The sequence below is a fragment of the Podarcis vaucheri genome (assembly GCF_965113315.1).
Source record: "Podarcis vaucheri genome assembly, chromosome: 18".
In the NCBI taxonomy this organism is placed as follows: Eukaryota; Metazoa; Chordata; class Lepidosauria; order Squamata; family Lacertidae; genus Podarcis; species Podarcis vaucheri.
This window is the reverse complement of record NC_138756.1, coordinates 2,069,171-2,087,284: the sequence shown is the minus strand read 5'-3', so window position 1 is coordinate 2,087,284 and position 18,114 is coordinate 2,069,171. Positions and strand designations below refer to the sequence as shown.

The 18,114-nt window shown below is 48.0% G+C and overlaps 1 protein-coding gene across 1 annotated transcript; it reads left to right on the top strand.

Annotated features, from left to right (window-relative positions):
• The first annotated feature begins 1 nt into the window (after position 1).
• On the top strand, positions 2 to 17,989 carry TM6SF2 (transmembrane 6 superfamily member 2). Its single transcript, XM_082206606.1, has 10 exons — positions 2 to 275; positions 6,955 to 7,049; positions 7,252 to 7,349; positions 9,362 to 9,465; positions 9,804 to 9,886; positions 12,234 to 12,358; positions 13,853 to 13,954; positions 14,662 to 14,754; positions 15,641 to 15,760; positions 16,842 to 17,989. Exons 1-10 carry the CDS (start codon positions 187 to 189, stop codon positions 17,040 to 17,042), a joined length of 1,110 nt encoding a protein of 369 aa, XP_082062732.1. The 5' UTR covers positions 2 to 186; the 3' UTR covers positions 17,043 to 17,989.
• The last annotated feature ends 125 nt before the right edge of the window (positions 17,990 to 18,114 follow it).

The following is an 18,114-nucleotide window of genomic DNA, read 5'->3' as shown; positions in this document are numbered from 1 at the left end:
GTTCCCTTTTGCCTATGGGGTGGGCTGTGTGGGAAAGCGGCTGGCGAGGCGTCGCTGGAGCTGCGAGAGGAACGCCTGCGTGTCAGGCTGGCCAGCCGGCCGCTTAACCCTCCAACTTGCTTCCCAGTGCGTTCCCACGACCTTGCACTCCCAGCTGGCTGAGCCGCACGGCCCATTTTTCTTACCATGAAACTGCATCCACTCTTTTTGACCATCGCCTTGTTCCTCTTTGCCTTCCCTTTCTACATGATGGACGGCCTGACTGCCCTGGATAAGTGAGTATCATGTGAAGGCGTTGTCGGGGGGCGGTGGAGAAATAATAATAACCCTGACCATTTCTGAATCTCCTGCTCTCTCTGGTGATCACCCTCACCTGACCATCTGACCCAGCCGCTTGGGAGCAGCCAAAGCAATCATGCAGGTAAAACATACATTCTGGGTCCTAACAACATACCCTCCAACATTTCTCCAATGAAAATAGAGGCGTCCCCTCCAATCTTCCTCCGATGAAAACGGAGACGTCAGCTTATTGGAAATTTCCCCCATTGGAGCATGGCCATTCAAAGGGACTGTGGGGTGACTCTGCTGATTTTATTTCTTTATTGCTTTAAGAAAGGAATTCTTAGTTACCTATTAAGGCCAAGGAGGTGGTTTGGAGTTTTTGCAGGCCGATCTTGCAACTTCTCAAGAAAGCAATTTTAGTGCCATTTTGGTGCATTGTTTTACTGGACTGTCTATGCCGCTGTTTTGCTTTATTAGTTGTTAAGGACCTAAGAAAAGCCTCCTGGATGAAACCAATGACCCATCGAGTCCAGCATCCTGTTCCCACAGATGCCACAATGGGAAACCTGAATGCACAGAGCCAGGGTTTATGTTGTCGGGGTGGCAGGGCACTTACCTGTCCACATCTTCCGCCCGGCTCTGTCTAGCAGATTCGGAATGAAATGTTTCAGCAACTGTTGTTCCAAATTACTTTCTTTTGCTCAGAAAAATCTGTCAAAATCTTCATTCATTTGAAAACTAGGAAGTCAAATGGAGAATTAACATCAGGGAGTACCTTTCATGCAACTGGCGAGTATATTTTGCAAAATTACAAAGAACACGCCTTTTTTCCATATTGTTTTTTAAAGCTTTCTTGGATTTGCTGAAAACCTTTTCAGCACTTCCTTCTCAAATTCCTCCTTTTTCCCAATGCAGTTTTTCTAGTAAGCACAGCCCAGGGAGACGCTCTCTTGCCCTTGTCAACCTTAGCCAGGTCTTTGCTCTCCGCAAGGTACAGAATGACGTCTGCATGGCACAAGTGGTGCCTGGCTGAGCAAGAAAGATGCTGTAGTATCCTGAATTCTGATGTTCTGCAGAGAATAGCTTGCACATTGCAATGAAGGATGGCATGGTATGCTGCCTGCAAAAAGCAGGCACTGACTTTTTCTAGGGAAACGCTCGCTAGGGAGGGAGATGTTGGCATCTCAGCAAGCATTTCAATTTCAAATATTCAGATTATTTCTACTTTTAGTTAAGCTTTTTTAAAAAAATAAATAAATTCTTGCAAGGATTTGAGCCCAAGAGCCCTCTCCTGTCCTGCAGCAACTGGAATCCAGAAGCATTTTTGCCTCTGACTTTGTTTAATCCTGTGGCAGGGAGTACCACAGTTTAACCATGGGACGCTTCTTCAATATTGCCATCTGGAGGAATGGGCATGCTCTATAGGGCAACAACATCCCCTATTAATGCAGCGTGATTCCTTCAGCACAGGGGGGTTGGGGGTCCGCTTCAACTCAACAATCCTATGATTCTACTTGAAGATTGGCAAACATAAGAGTTGGGGCGCAAATCCCCAGCATTTTCAGGTGTTGCTGGAAATGTCTCCAGATTGAAATCCCAGACCCTCCAAGTGTCCCTATTTTCCAGGGACAGTATCGGATTTACAGAAGCTGTCCCGGTTTCTGATTTGATCCTGGAATGTCCCGCTTTTCCTTAGGACGTCCCTATTTTCATCTGAGAAATGTTGGGGGGTCCGGAGTTATGCGACCCCCGAGCCAAGGAGATAAGTAACTGTACAACCTTTAGAAGGCATCTGAAGGCAACCCTGGATAGAGAAGATTTTTTGATGTTTAATGTTTTAATATTTATTGGAAGCTGCCCAGAATGGCTGGGGCAACCCAGTCAGATGAGTGGGGTATAAATAATAAAATTATTGCTGTTATTAGTAGTAAATAGGACATCCCTATTTTCATTGGGGAAATGTTGGAGGGTATGTAATCCTGGAGTAGCTGCTACAGGTCAGAGCAGGCGGTGCACCTATTTAAAACTGCCCTTTTCAGAAATGTGTGGATGGGGAAGAGGAGTTTAGGGAAGAAGCTGCAGCTCAGTGGTTACAGCATCTGCCTTGCACAGAGAAAACTAGGCTCAGTCCAGTCCAGCTTCAGGCAGGGCTGGAAAAGACTCGTTGCTTGAAACCCAGGAGAACTTCTGCCAGTCAGTGCAGACACTATTGAGACAGATGAACCAACAGCCATAAAGGCAGCTTTCTTTGTTCCTGTTCAGTTTTGCCGGTTTATGAACAAATTCTGCATTACTTCCAACGAAACCTTCCCGCTATTGTTGCATTGACCTTGTAATAAACAAAAATCTGCCCTTATTCCCTTATGGGGGATACCAGAGCCCTTATAGAGTCCTTTGTAGGTTCTCCATCAGTCAGAGAAAAGAACAGAGGCCAACCAGAGAATACTAAGAAGCAAAGCAGCTCGTAAGCCTGGTCTTTATTGAATTGTTGTGACTGGGTGCTCCCCTTACACGCAGGAGGTTGGAGGAGGACCCCGAACAAAGGTGTGTCTGCCCTTATATAGACATTTTTACCGTAATTGCCCGCCCTGGAACTCAAGACCAGCCCTCCATACATCATACATACATCACAGAAGGGGTGTAACCCAAGACCACCCCCTCAGATACATCATACCTACATCACAGAAAAGGCAGTCTACAGCAGAAATCTGAGTGCACTGTTTATCTCGTCTGACAGGTTACCTGTTAATGCTCACTTGATTGGATACCCTGGAGAGCCTGGCCAGTCTTTTGTAATGACAAATACTTAGTTCCTGGGCCAGGTCACAGGCTCACCCTATTCATACACAGACAGGATTTGTGAAGGAAAAGACAATGGGGAGGCTTTTCCATTTTCCTTTGGCAGAGAAATAGATGAGGTCAATTTGGGAGGGACAAAATGGTTTCAGGACTTTCTGTGGGGTTTCAGACATGTGGTTTATATATGCAGTTTGATATATATATATATGACCTTAATTTTTTTATTTCAACCACTATGGCTCCAATAGTCAGCAAATGGCATAACAACTTTTGGATGAGACTCCCCCCCCCCCCTTATTTCTCACATCTATTTTTCTTTTTAATGCATGCATTAATATGCCATGCCAGATTTCTCACTCCTGTTTACTAAGCGGACAATTGCCCACTTACCCCTGTTTGGCTATCAGCTTCCTAGCTGTACAGAATCATAGAATTGTAGAGTTGGAAGGGACCTCCGAGGGTCATCTAGTCCAACCCCCTGCAATGCAGGGATCTCAGCCAAAGCATCCATGACAGACGGCCATCCAATCTCTGCTTGGAAACCTCCAAGGAAGGGGAGGCCACAAGCAGAGGAGTGGCAGGTGAAGTTTATGGAATATGCTGAATTAGCAAGTTTAGCTAGCAAAATTAGATATGAGTCAGTCTTTAAGGAGGATTGGAAAATGTTTGTAGACAATATTTTTTTTAAAAAAAAAACATTGTAAATATGCTAAAATGCTAACAGGTTTGGAGTAAGGACAGCAGTAATCAAGATACTGAGAAAAAAGTTGGAGGAAAGAAGGCATGGTATAATTACAATACGCAGCAGTAATAGAGAAATTGAGGAAACCGGGGTGTGTGTGTGAGGGATGTTGGTTTTTGGAAAATCAATTACAGTGGTACCTCGGGTTAAGAACTTAATTCGTTCTGGAGGTCCGTTCTTAACCTGAAACTGTTCTTAAGCCGAGGTACCACTTTAGCTAATGGGGCCTCCCGCTGCACGATTTCTGTTCTCATCCTGAAGCAAAGTTCTTAACCCGAGGTCCTATTTCTGGGTTAGCAGAGTCTGTAACCTGAAGCGTCTGTAACCTGAAGCGTCTTTAACCCGAGGTACCACTGTAATTAAACAAACAAACAACTGTCAAACTGCTGCAGAGAACATATTTACTGCAGTTTTCCCCTACTATTTTAGTAAGGGTCGCGTTGGGTCTATTTGCAACCCTCCCCCCCCCGCCCCGCTTGGCCTGGCCTGGCAGCTGCAGGGCTCGTGTCCCAAAGGCTCTGCTGGCTGACGCCTGGTGCACTCTGGACAGGCGGCCGAACTTTGATCTTTTCCCTGCGCTATCTGGGAAACAGGGACTCGCTATCTGGCCCAGCAGCCTGGTGAATCATAGCTAGGCTTACCCTTGAGCGGGGATGGGCAGGTTGGTGACATGCAAGCAGCCTTCCTATTAGCCACATCAGCTAATAAATAGCTTACAAGGTTGTTGTTTTTAAAGGAATAAATGGAAACCCCAAGTTCAGGTGCAATCTATCTCTAAATATCCATTAAATAGATATAGATATATATCTATTCAAGTAGTATAAATAATAGTAAAGGTGAAGGACCGCTGGATGGTTAAGTCCAGTCAAACTTGACTATGGGGTTGCAGCACTCATCTCGCTTCAGGCCAAGAGAGCCAGCGTTTGTCCACAGACAGCTTTCTGGTCATGTGGCCAGCATGACTAAACTGCTTCTGGCGCACCGTGATGAGTGCCAGAGCGCATGGAAACGCTGTTTACCTTCCTGCCAGAGTGGTACCTATTTATCTACTTGCACTTTGAGGTGCTTTCGAACTGCTAGAGTGGCATAAGCTGGGACAGAGCAACGGGAGCTCACCCTGTCGTGGGGATTCAAACCTCCAACCTTCTGATCAGCAAGCCCAAGAGGCTCAGTGGTTTAGACCACAGCGCCACCATGTCCTATAAGTAATGGAGGATAGCTCAGTCAGTTGAGCACTTTTAATCTCAGGGTTGTGGGTTAGAGCACCACATTGGGCAAAATATCCCCGCGTTGCCGGGGGTTGGACTAGATGACCCTCGGGGCCCCTACCAACTCTGCAGTTCTGCGATTCTATATACCACTCAATCACACACAAACAGAGAGAAATTGCATTTATATCCCATCCTTTCCACCAAGGAGCCCAGGGTGGCATATATGTATTTCACAGAATCATATAACTGTGGAGTTTCCTAAGGAAAAGTGGGACATTCTGGGATCAAATCAGAAACTGGGATGCCTTCTGTAAAGCCAGGACTGTCCTTGGAAAACAGGGGCACTTGAAGGGTCTGAGCGTCCCGGGTTCCATGTAATTCAGCCCTTTGTTCATGAGGACCAGAATCCTGCTCTCCTCTTCCAGGGAAGGGACCCTAATCCAAGCGTGGAGTTTTATCGCTTCTGCATCTGCTGAAAGAGCCCTTTTAGAAAATCTGAACCGGGATAGATCTTCTTCCTCCGTGATCCGCTTGTCCTCTGCTAGCTTCCACTGCAGGCAGCGATTGATCTGGAAAGACCCCCTGTGCAGCTCTGCGGGTGCTGAGTGGCACTTTTTCTAGAGCCATATATATATATATATATAATCTGCTGCAAGGAGGTTTCTGAGTTTGGTCTGGATCTGCATTGCAGCTGTGTGGCTGATGCACAGTGGCTGCTTCTGAGCTGCCTCTCTCTCTCACACACACACAGAGAGAAAACCACCTTTCAATTTGCAGCTCAGGGGCTCCTCCCTACTCCTTCCCAGCTGATATCTGCAGGTGCTGGAGCTGCAGGTTTGCAGAGGAAAAGGGTTTTTTTGTGTGACCTGAATGTCAATTCAGGTTTTGGACCAGGGTTGCAGCAGAACAGCTCCTGTGCATGCAGAAGGCTGCAGCCTTGATCTGCACACAGACTTTCTGCCTGGAAGCCTGGAAAGCTATGGCCCTTCCTCAAACCCAAAGTGAGGTTCTAGTCCTCAGGGTTTGGAATAAAGAGCCGAAATGATACCCTCTAACATTCCTCAGGTGAAAGTGGGGGTGCTTCCCCCTCCCCGTGCAACTGACCCTCCTCGCCCCGCAAGGTTTTGTTGTTCCCCACCCCACAGAGCACTCCCTACCAGAAGGAAGGTGCTCTATTGGGACACACAACACACAACCTCCACCCTCCTGAGAAAAGCCCTTAATCCCAGTTTTATGTTATTTTATTTTTCAGTAGCTTGCCAAAAAGAAAAGCACAAACCAAGGAATAAATTTGATAAAAGGGCAAGATTAGATGTGGACTCACAAAGCATTTTCATGGCCTCCAACATTTCTCTGATGAAAACAGGGAAATCCTATATAATACTACTATTAATTAATTAAATAATAATAATAATAATAATAATAATAATAATAATAATAGGTTATTACCTTTAGAAGACATCTGAAGGCCCCATATAGGGAAGCTGTTTTAATGTTTAATGTTTTATTTTTGTTTTTATATATGCCGCAAGCTGCCCAGAGCGGTTGGAGCAAGCCAGGCAGATGGGTGGGTGGGGGTGGGGGGTATAAAAATTGTTGTTGTTGTTAAATAGGCCATCTCCATCCCTAGAGAAATGTTGGAGGGTCTGCTGTCGATGTCTTCTAGCCAGGACGGCTGTGCTCTGCCTCCCCCCAGTTGTCGGCAGCATACTTCCGAATCGAGGCCAGGATGCTAGACTGGGTGGTCCCTGTGGGCTTGATCCAGCAGGATGACTCTTACGTTAAAGTAGCAGGATGTCTGGGCATATGAAGAAATGGTCAAGCCACGCAAAACCAAACATGTTGCTTCTTTTTCATTGTTTTTAACTTTGGGTCCGTCCTTGTTTTCTCCTCCCCCTTTCACCTTCTCCTCGCTTGCAGCCCCTCGGCCATCGCAGTGACTGCCTTCGGGATCCTCTTATTCCTGTTTGCTCTGGTTTACTCCGCAAGTGACTCTGAGGATTCCCTCTTCTATGGTAAGTCTCTCCTCTCTTTGGGCATCTTCATGCCTGCCCCCCCTCCTTTCCCTGCTTCTCTTTCTCTGTGTGTGTGTTTAGTGTATGTGTGTAAACAGCTGACCACCTGGTCACCTTTAAAAAAAAATGTCGCTATCCCTCATGAAACTCAAAAGTGCATTCAGTGGAAAACACAAATATTTATTTCCCCATATCCCTGCAGTGTTCGTTGTACTTTCCTTCGTGTCAGGAATCAGCGCCGTCATTGTTCTGGAAGAAGATGGCTACATAAGCAACTTCCTGGAAGGCTACATGAGACAGGCAAGTCCTCGCATGCAGGAGTGCAACCGGGAGGGTGCGGAGGGTGTGCGACCCATATCAGATGCTTCAAACCTTTGTCTGAGTGGCGGGTGGTTTTATCACATAAAACCTTTCAACCAGGTTTCCTTTCAGCCAGGCCCCCGAGGACACAAGACCTTTTGTGAGAAGGGGGTACATCCGTACCTTTCTACAGCTTGGGCATAGGTAGTGACACCATTAACAGCCAGTGCTCAAAATTAGCTAGGCACTCTTTGCACCTATTGGCCACCTGTGACCAAGTGAGGACGCCTGGGTGCCAGGATGGCACCTGATGTCTTCACCAGGTGGAGGTGCATGCCTGGGAATCATTGGATCCGGACTGGTTGTGCAAATAATAATATTATTAACAACAACAACAACAATAATAACAATAATATATTTATACCCCACCATTCTGGGCGGCTTCCAACAAAATATTAAAATACAGTAGTCTGCCAAACATTAAAAGCTTCCCTAAATAGGGCTGCCTTCAGATGTCTTCTAAAAGTCTGGTAGTTGTTGTTCTCTTTGACATCTGGTGGGAGGGCGTTCCACAGGGCGGGCGCCACCACCGAGAAGGCCCTCTGCCTTGTTCCCTGTAACCTCACTTCTCGCAGGGAGGGAACCGCCAGAAGGCCCTCAGACCAGAATAATGGGTGTGGAGACGCTCCTTCAGGTATCCTGGACCGAGGCCATTTAGGGCTTTAAAGGTCAGCACCAACACTTTGAATTTTGCTCAGAAACGTACTGGGAGCCAATGTAGGTCTTTCATGTAGCAACACATTCTGTAGAATTCTCTCCATTATATTTTATTTGCACAGTCAGAATGAATTTCTGGAAACAAAATGCTTTTTCTGAGCAGGGAACAGTGTTATAGTTAATTGTTGTCGCTTGTCTTCGCTTACCCCACCCCGCCAGGAACTACAAGGTTTACTCACAACGTAAGTCTTGCCAGGATTCAGGAAATACAGTGACGAAAATCAGGCAGGCAATAAACATTACAAATATCCATAGCCCAGTTCAAAATGGAGGAGAGCAAACATATATCATCCGCCATTAAAGGTAGGAAAAAAAGAGTTTACAGCGACAGGAAGGAAGAGATAGGGATCAACAAATTGTCCTTTTCTTGCCACCAAGTTTGGGGGTATGACATCATCTGGAACTCCATTTGTGACTGTCTATGCATTTGTGATTTTGTCTGCACATCCTCCCGCACAAACGTCCGTTCCCATAGCAGGGGTGAGGCGCCTCCAGATGTCGCTGGACTCCAACTCCCATCACCAACCACCCGGCACGGCCAGGGATGACGAGAGCAGGAGTCCAGCAATACCCAGAGGGCCATTGGCTTACCCCTTCTCTGCCCTATGGCAACAAATCACAGGTACTTGGCCCAGCTATTTTACATAGCAAAGCTGAGCATGGCACATTGCACCACTGAATAAGCATCTCTTCTATTCTCTGGACCCCAAGCCCACAGCCATAGAGTCGCTGCTTCGGAAATGCGCCATGAGGCCATTCGGTCCACCCCCAACCCTTTAGCAATCCCTTAGTTCAGGGAGGACTCATATCTCAGCGCCAGAGCACTGCTTTGCATGTAGAAGGTCACAGGCATCTCTAGGTAGGGCAGTAAGATTCTAGTCCTCAGCATTTTGAGTAAAGAACCAATTCAAATAGGCCGCTGCCTTGAGCCAAGTCAGACCATTGATCCATCCAACTCAGTGCTGCCTACACTGGCTGGCAGCATCTCTTCAGGTTTTCAGATGGGGATTTAGGTACCATTTCCTCAGCCACAGCTGGAAATGCCAGGAACTAACCTGTTTGTGTGTGTGTGTGTGTGTGTGTGTGTGTGTGTGTGTGTGTGATGCAAAAGCTGCTTTTTGGCCGCAGAGTCACAACTTTTAATTTCTGGGGGACGTGCAGATGTTGAAATGGATGGTTGAAGGACGGGACGGGTCTCGGGCTGTGACTGACGTCTTGGTTTCTGCTTCCTATAGGGTGAGCCATACCTAAGCACAGCTCACGGTATGATGAACTGCTATTGGGCCGCCACCACCCACTTTGCCCTCCAGCTGGCCATGATTGCAGCCATCACTCAAAGGTGAGACAGGTCTGTTGTCATAAACTTGTAGAGCTGGAAGGAATATCAAGGGTCATCTGTTTAAAAACCTCCAACCAAAGAGAGTCCAGAGGTCGTCTGTTCTGCTGGGGATTTTGCAGAACCTTTGTAAAGGTGTCAGGCAGAAATCCAACTGGTAGTGCTTTGTGGACTCCCTGGGTTTTTACAGGTCCTGGAGCTGTTTGGAGGCATAAAAACTCCCTCTGGGGCAGAGGGGGGAGGATTTTTCAGGCCTGGGGTGAGGAGTGGGGGAATAGACCCCAGTTATATTTGGTGGGGCTGAGTAGGCAAGCTGCGTTGACTCTCTGTTTGCTCCCCAGAAAGAGTTTCCGGAACCTTGGGCTCTACTGGGTCGGATCCCTCACCATGAACTTTGCCGTCTACCTGCTGGGGAATGTGGTTGGTGAGTTGCTCCCTGGCAAACGCTTGCCATCATCTTCCCTTTCGAATGAAAAATGGGAAGAGCAGGAGTTTAGTTCTCCTTATCTCAGCTTTGGCTGAGATTTTGGCACTGCAGGGGGTTGTAGTAGATGACCCTTGGGTCCCTTCCAACGATACGATCCTATGCTTCTATTAGGGATTTGTCCAGACTGCTGGGTGGGATTTCTGACACACTGCAACAAGCCGCCTTTCTTCTGAGCCAGACCACGTGGTCCACCCAAACCAGTATCGTCCACACTGGCTGGCAGCATCAGCTCGCCAGGGGTTCAGGCACAGAGTACCTTTCTTTCCCAGTCCTTCTGTGTGCAAAGCAGGTCCTTTACCTCTGAGCAATTGCCCTTTCGCATAGCTGTCAACTTACAGATTTGAAAATAAGGGACCAGCAGCCTTGCAAATAAGGGACCAGCAGCCTTGAAAATAAGGGACCTGCAGCCTCACCTCTTCCAGGCACTCCAGTCTTCCTGTCCTCCTGCAGTCTGGTCAAACTCAGGCTGGTAGCTTCGAGAACACTGTCCAACCAACTTTGTAACCAGAGGTTCAACTGACTAGAATCTGAATCACATGCACCACAAGGCCTATGCAGCCTCAGCTTAAGATGGCTCCCCGGCCTGGCTTTGCACTGCAAAGTTTGCAGCAGCATGTGCAACAAAATGGCGTCCAGCGTTCAAAAACCTCCTCCGCTTGCATTAACTAGCCACACACAAGGCATGCAAGCTCCACCCCCCAGTCGTTCTTAGACTTCTTATTGGGTGAGCAGCACAGCCAAGCAACACAGTTGGAGCCTCCCTGGTCGGCAGGGAGGGAGGGAGAGGAGCTGCTTCCTTTGAAATTTAAGGGAAATCATTTAAGGGACATTTAAGGGACATCCATCAATAAGGGATAGCAGCGGACATGGCCCTGGAATAAGGGACTGTCCCTTCAAATAAGGGACACTTGACAGCTATGTCCTTTCGTTTCATGGAAAAATAAACCAAGAGTCTAGTCCTCATGGTCTTGAATGAAGGTCTAGTTTCAACAGAAAGCTGCCTTATAATGAGACAGACCGCTGGCCCATCTAGCAAAGTATTGCCAACACGGGCTGGCAGCAACAGCTCTCTGAGGCTCAAGAGAGGGAGTATTGACACAGCCCGCACTGGAAAGGCCAGGGATGGGACCTGGGACCTGTTGCATTCCTGCATTGCGGAGGGTTGGACTAGATGACCCTGGGGTCCCTTCCCAGATTGGTGGCGCAGGGCCTGGAGGTGTCCTAAGGCGGCCACCTCTCTCTCTCTCTCTTTTAAAGATACATGCATGTTCTTTTCTTTTCTTAATAGTAATTTTGTATTAGTTTTTTTACAAAATGGTCAAGAAGGCAGTTTCTGCAGAGGGAAGTGAGGGGCAGGTGGGGCTTGTCCACCTGGGAAGGGAGCCCATTTAGACGAAGGGAAACTTCTGCTGCCCTTGTGGGACATCTTTGGGAGAAGAGAAGACTAAGGAGTGAAGCCTACAAAAATCCAGTGTGGAGACCCTAAGGTGGCAAACTCATCCATTCCCTCCACCTCAGCCAAGGGCTGCAGGGGTTTGGAGACCTGCAATCGCTGGAGTGTGGGGGGCAGATGATTCCACCATCCATGTTCTAATAAAATCCCTCAGGAGAATTGGGCTGAGTGGTGTCCCCAAGATTTGACTTTGTGACTTAGGGCCCTCGTATTTACGGGACCGCCTCTCCTGGTCTGCCCCACAGAGGACCTTAAGGTCGATGAATAACCATAGTTTAGAGGTCCTAGGCCCTAAGGAAGTCAGACTATCCTCCACCAGGGCCAGGGCCTTCTCAGTGGTGGCTCCGACCTGGTGGAACGCTCTGTCCCAGGAGACCAGAGCCCTGCAGGATTTAACCTCCTTCTGTCGGGCCTGTAAGACAGAGCTATTCTGCCTGGCATTTAATTTGAATTCAGCCTGATCTTTTATTCCCCTTCTCTTCTCTCCCTCCCCCCTTTTTATGAAGATTCCCCACTCTGGAATCCCACAGCTAATTCTCCCCTGGTCTCCTCACTGGCCCAAGTAGGACCAATTCAGCCAGCTAGCCCTGGTGACTATCTAATGCTTATTAGATGGATTTCCCCTAAATTGATGTCTGAACTTTGACTTTTATTGTTATTCATGTTTTTATACTGTATTTTATGCTGCTTTTACAATTAAGTGTTTTAAATTTGTTGTTAGCTGCCCTGAGCCCGGTTTTTGAACCGGGAAGGGCGGGGTATAAATAAATGATGATGATGATGATGATGATTAACTTGTGGGTGGACTGAGACCAATCCTTGCTTTCCCAGGGAAATACGGTTCTGAGATCCGTCCGGACTTCTTCCTCAACATCCCTTTGCTCCTCGCCCTCATCTGGGTTGCCTCCAGGATCTTTGCCCAGCCCAAGACGTTGTCCCTCGAGACGGCCGATAAGGTAACGGAAGAAAGCGCCTTCTAAGCCAAAGCATCCTGTCTCTGACAGCTAGAAACCCCCCAGCCCAGGAAGGCCCCAGAGGCACCAGCGTTCTTGTCCCTCCAGCATTTGGTAGGAGGTAGACTGCCCTTTTGAGTGGAGGTTCTTCTTAGCTGCCCTAAACCACTGTCAGACGAGCCTCCTTGGATCAGAGCAAAGGTCTGCTCCGTCCAGAATCTTCTTCCCAATTGACTTCCCCAGTGGTTCCTCTCTAGCCACCGGCTTTCTTTCTTTCTTTTTCACACATCAGGAGATTTAAGTACCGCTTTCAGCAGGGACAGCTCAGTTGGTTAGAGCCTGGGGTGCCGATAACACAAAAGTTGCAAGTTCAGTCCCCATATGATTCTATGATTCTATGGTGGTCAAAGCAATCTACGGTCAGAATAAAACAATAATGTTATCAGAAACACACACACCCTGCAAAAAAACCCCACAACAACAGCGATGGAAAGGATTTGAAAATAAGAATAACTAAAGCCGACTATCAGTTTAAAAGGAAAGACATTGAGACATCTGGATAGGCTAGCCTAAATGAAAAACAGGAAAAAGGCTTCTAGCAGGAGCCAATCAGCCAGGAGTTCCAAAGTTCGGTGCAGTCACACCCAAATGATCACAGTCACCCTGTGATGGGGGCAGTTCTGCAGATTGAAGTGGCTGAAGGAGCCTGCATGACGTAAGGTGATGTCATAGGTGACCTCATTTTCCGTCAGCAAAACAACCACTTTCCTCAAGTGGTTAAGGGTTTTTATTTGCTTATTTGAACTTGGCCCGGTAGCAAATTGTCAACCAGTGAAGATCTCTGAGCACAGACGTGATATGCAGATGGCGTCTCACTCCTGTCAGCAATCTTGATGCAGCATTCTGCACCAACTGCGGGTTCCAGCTCAAGCGCTAGGAAATTATTAGTATGATTATTCTCCACCCATTTGGCCGGGTTTCCCCAGCCGCTCTGGGCGGCTTCCAGCACATATAAAAACATAATAAGACATCAAACATAAAAAAACTTCCTGAAAAAGAAAAGCCCCACATGTGGGGCAAGATAGACTGCGAATGTCCGCAGAAGATACACTCAGTTACTACGGCAAATGTGTGCCCCATAGGCTTATCTAAGGGCCTATAAGGAACTGCCTTGGTGGCTCAGACTGCCCAGCACAGTGCCCTGTTTCCGACAGAGGACAGCAAAATCCCCAGAGCCGCTCAGACCGCCACGTCTGAGTTTCAGAACCCCTAATAATAATAATAATTAATAATAGTAATAATTTTATTATTTATACCCCGCTCATCTGGCTGGGTTTCCCCAGCTACTCCTGGTTTATAAGCTCATGCCACACGAATCAAACGCACCATCGACTCAAGACCGGCAGGGGGTTGGACTAGATGGCCCCTGGGGTACCTTCCAGCTCAACAGTTCTATAATTCTGTCATCTTACTTTCCTTTTTTCTCCTTTGGGGAAGGTTTCGGAAGAGCAGCGCAAAAGCCTCCTGCAGCGCCCCCTGGACTTGGTGCTGGTGGGCTTCCTCCTTTTCGACACCAGCTTCACTCTGTTCCGGGGACTGGTGAGCATGTGGTCATCTTCCGGAGGCAGCATTGCTCAGTGGTCAGAGTATCTGCTCTGCAGGCAGAATGTCCCAGTTTGGTCCCCTCCAGGTAGGGGATGGGGGTGGAGGGTGCAATTCCCTGCTTGAAAACCTGGAGACCCGCTGCCAGGTCAGTGAGTCAGATGCCCAAACAGAATTCATGAGGACTAGAACCATCGGTTTTTTTTAAAAAAAATCATTTTTTGGCCAAATATATTTCATTAAATTTCCAGAAATTCCACATGTGCATTCCAATACAGAACGGATTCTTCTGTTGCTAGGTCAACGTCCCCTCCCGTTTTCCAGGGCGTTTTTTATTTCTCCCCCTTGCTGGACCCTGTCTTCTCTCCCTGCATTATGACAATAATTCGATAATCTCTCATTTGTTCTGTTACTCATAGTTCAAATCCTGCTCGCCAATTCATCATACGATCATATTTCTTTAAATAGTCCAGTTTGTGCTTTCAAACTGCTAGGTGGGCAGGAGCAGGGACCGAGCAACGGGAGCTCACCCCTTCGCGGGGATTCGAACCGCCGACCTTCTGATCTGCAATCCCTAGGCTCTGTGGCTTAGACCACAGCGCCACCCGCGTTCCTCCTCCTCCCATTAGTGCTCCTAATTTCTCTTGATAAAAAACCCCAACGAAATCCGCCCTCCATCCTCTTTGACCTGATCTTGCCTCCAGGTTGTTCTGGACTGCAAGGCGGACGTCTGCTTTGACTACATCAACCAGCAGGAGCCGTACCTGCGCGACCCGGTGGCTTATCCCAAAATCCAGGTGAGCAGAGCCTCTTGTTCTTCTGCAGGGGGAAAGGGAGCGTCGGTGGAGAGAGAAACGTTTTCCTCCCTCTCTCGTAGCACCAGAACTCACAGAAGCCCATACCCTCCGACATTTCTCTGATGAAAATAGGGACGTCCTAAGGGAAATCAGGACATTCTGGGATCAAATCACAAATTTCTTGTGGAAGAAATTGGGACCCATGCTTGGCCAACTGTTAGTCCTGAGCCCTGCTTTGATCCATTGCACACCTCAATCTGGGTCACTGAGTGAAAGGAAGAGGTGGTTGCTCCCAGGCAACTCTGGAACTCCCTTCCTGGGGCAGCCGGACTGGCTCCCTCCTCGCTGTCCTTCCACCAGCAGGCAAAGCTTTTCTGTTCCCGCAGGTCTGTGTTTTAAAGAAAGGGCTTTTTGATAGTGCTGTTTTTATTATGTTCATTTTATGATTAAAAAAAAAATTTCTGTCAGAGTTTAATTGCATTTGACTCTTTTACGTGTTTCAAGCTTTCTATATTTTATCTGTGGCTGTTTTAATTTGTGCAAGCCGTCCTGGCTGCAGGAAAGGCCGGATAGGAATAAGTATAAATATAACAACAACAACAGCGCCAAGCTCTGATAACGCCAAGGTTGCAGGTTCGATCCCCGTCTGGGACTGCTGCATTGCAGGGGGTTGGACTAGATGACCCTCAGGGTCCCTTCCAACTCTGACTCTGTGATTCTAACAACAAGCCTTTGTAAGCACACTGTTTGTCATTTAAAAAACCAAAAAACTTGGCCTGCTTTTTGTCCTTGTGTCTCAAAGGCAGTCAAGAGTTTCTGCTGTCGCCTTGAGATTTGACCGAACTCTGCTCTGCCTCCTAACTCTCCTGCCTGCCCTTCTTCCCAGATGCTCGTCTTCCTGTTCTACGGCCTGCCATATTTCTGCCTCTGCCTTTACGGATTGCTCACCCCGGGAAGCTCATGGATGCCCGACTGGGCCCTGATCTCCGCTGGCGCCATTGCCCAGGTAACGTGGACATGTATGGACTGCAGCAGGGGCTAAGGAGCTTTCATCTGCTTTGTCACAGGACACCAATTCCAATTCTGGGATTTCCACAGGGTATTCCAAGCTGAGGGAGGCGAGGGCCGAATTCCATTCTGGGCAGCTTTGCAGGGGCCACATCCCAATGGTGGGCGGGGCCATGACCAAATGTGGGCGGAGCAACACAGGCCAGGTTTCTCTGTGCAGAACGGGCTGGTTCCCAGACCGCCTTCCACACAGCTCTCTCTGCCCTCCTTCCCGGCATGCTCAGATTTCATGGGTGAAAATGTTCAAGGAGGGTGGGAAACAGGGCTGGTAGGTGTGGCTTGAGAGAGTGGGTGTGGCTTAATAGAGTCTGGTGGAATCTACACACATATAAAAAACCCCTGTGAAAATGCTTTAAAAAAAAATGTTTTGAGAAATATGCTAAATTTGCTGTAGCTCACCATCGCCATCTAGTGTCACATTTGAATACTGCACTTTAAAAATGTAAAGGACCCCTGATAGTTAAGTCCAGTCATGACTAAGACTCTGGGGTTGCGGCGCTCATCTCATTTTACTGAGGGAGCTGACATTTTGTTTGCAGACAGTTTTTCTGGGTCATGTGGCCAGCATGACTAAGCCGCTTCTGGCGAAACCAGAGCAGCGCACGGAAATGCCATTTACCTTTCCGCCGGAGAGCTACCTATTTATCTACTTGCACTTTGACGTGCTTTCGAACTGCTAGGTTGGCAGGAGCAAGGACTGAGCAACGGGAGCTCACTCCATCGCAGGGATTCAAACCGCCGACCTTCTGATCGGCAAGACCTAGACTCTGTGGTATAGCCACACACTTTACAACACACTTAAAACGTTTTATTTGCAGCTGTATAGCTGAGTCCTGTGTGCGGTTTGTGGAGAGGGGTGTGGCTTAAGAGAGAGGGTGTGGCTTGGGGAGAGGGGTGGGGCCTGCCTTCAGGTGTCTTCTAAAGATTGTCTAGTGACTTATCCCTACCCTCCAACATTTCTCTGGTGAAGATAAGGACATCCTAACAGCCCTCCTCTCTCTGTCTGTTCCTCCTTCCAGGCCCAGTTCTCTCATATTGGCTCTTCGCTCCACCAGCACACCCCGTTTCCTTACCGCACCCCCGAAAGTGCCTGGTGGCTGGTCACCCTTTTCAACCTTGCCTACGCCGTGGGGCCTCACCTTTTGGTGTACCGCTGCCTTCGCAATCCGGCCTTCTTCTCCCCGGTGGTCTCGCAAGACGACATCAAGAAGAAGCAATGAGGCAGAGGAGCCGGGGGTTGCCACCCTCCACTGTCCAGCCACAAACCAGATCGCATTGTGCAAAGCCAAAAAACCACAAACCCTGCTCACCAGTTTGCCTGTGGGATTTTTGTTTTTTAATATCTCTGTGGCTTCAGGTCCACTCAGGGGTTCTCCTGAAGCTCCCAGCAGCTGCTGCCTTGTCTACTCAGTGCTAGCACACTTCATAGAATTGTCAAGGTGGAAGGGACCTCTCAGGGCCATCTAGTCCAACCCCCTGCAATGCAGGAATCTCAGCTGAAGGATCCCTGGCAGGCAGCCACCCAACCTCTGCTTAAAAACCTCCAAGGAAAGAGACTCCATCACCCCATCACCTCCCATTCCACGGTTGAACAGCTCTTGCCGTCAGAAAGTTGGAGTCCCCTTTCTTAGTGTTTGAATCTGCTGGTTCGGTTCCTGCCCAGACTAGCCAGCCAGGGCACCATCGCCAGGTGCAAACATCGCCAGGTATCTGGACAGAAAGGAGACGAGCCACTCTCTCAAATTTCAGCTGTAGACTGCCTCTTTCTGTGGCACTTGTGTGATGCTCTTTGGTGGTCTTTGGCTAAGGGGTTGGGCAGTTTCTAAAACCTTTAAAAGCTCTTATGCGCCCTTGTTCTGCGCCCTCACCTCCTTGCAAGGTGGGAGACGGGGAAAAATAAAGATCTTCCTTGCTTTCCTTTTCCAGTTCCTGCCTCCACTCACTTTCCTCTGACTGATAACAGATTTAGGAAGACACTGGATCCCTTGATGGAGAGATGGGCTGCAAAAACTAACCCTGACTTTTTCTAGAACAATGCTGACTTGTAAATGAAAGGTGTTGTTGCACAAGATAGAAGTGGAAACCTAGAATTGGAACGGACATGGGGACACTCACATATGTCATTGTTTACAAAATAAAAACATTTATAGAAGGTTTTTGAACTGCTTGCTTCTTGTTCGGTGTGCGTTTGTGTCTCCTCACCCCAACAAAAAAAAATTCTTGAGGTTTCCAGTGTCCCCAGACCACTGTGGCATTCTTTTAACTTGATGCCTTTGAAATCTGGTGTTATAA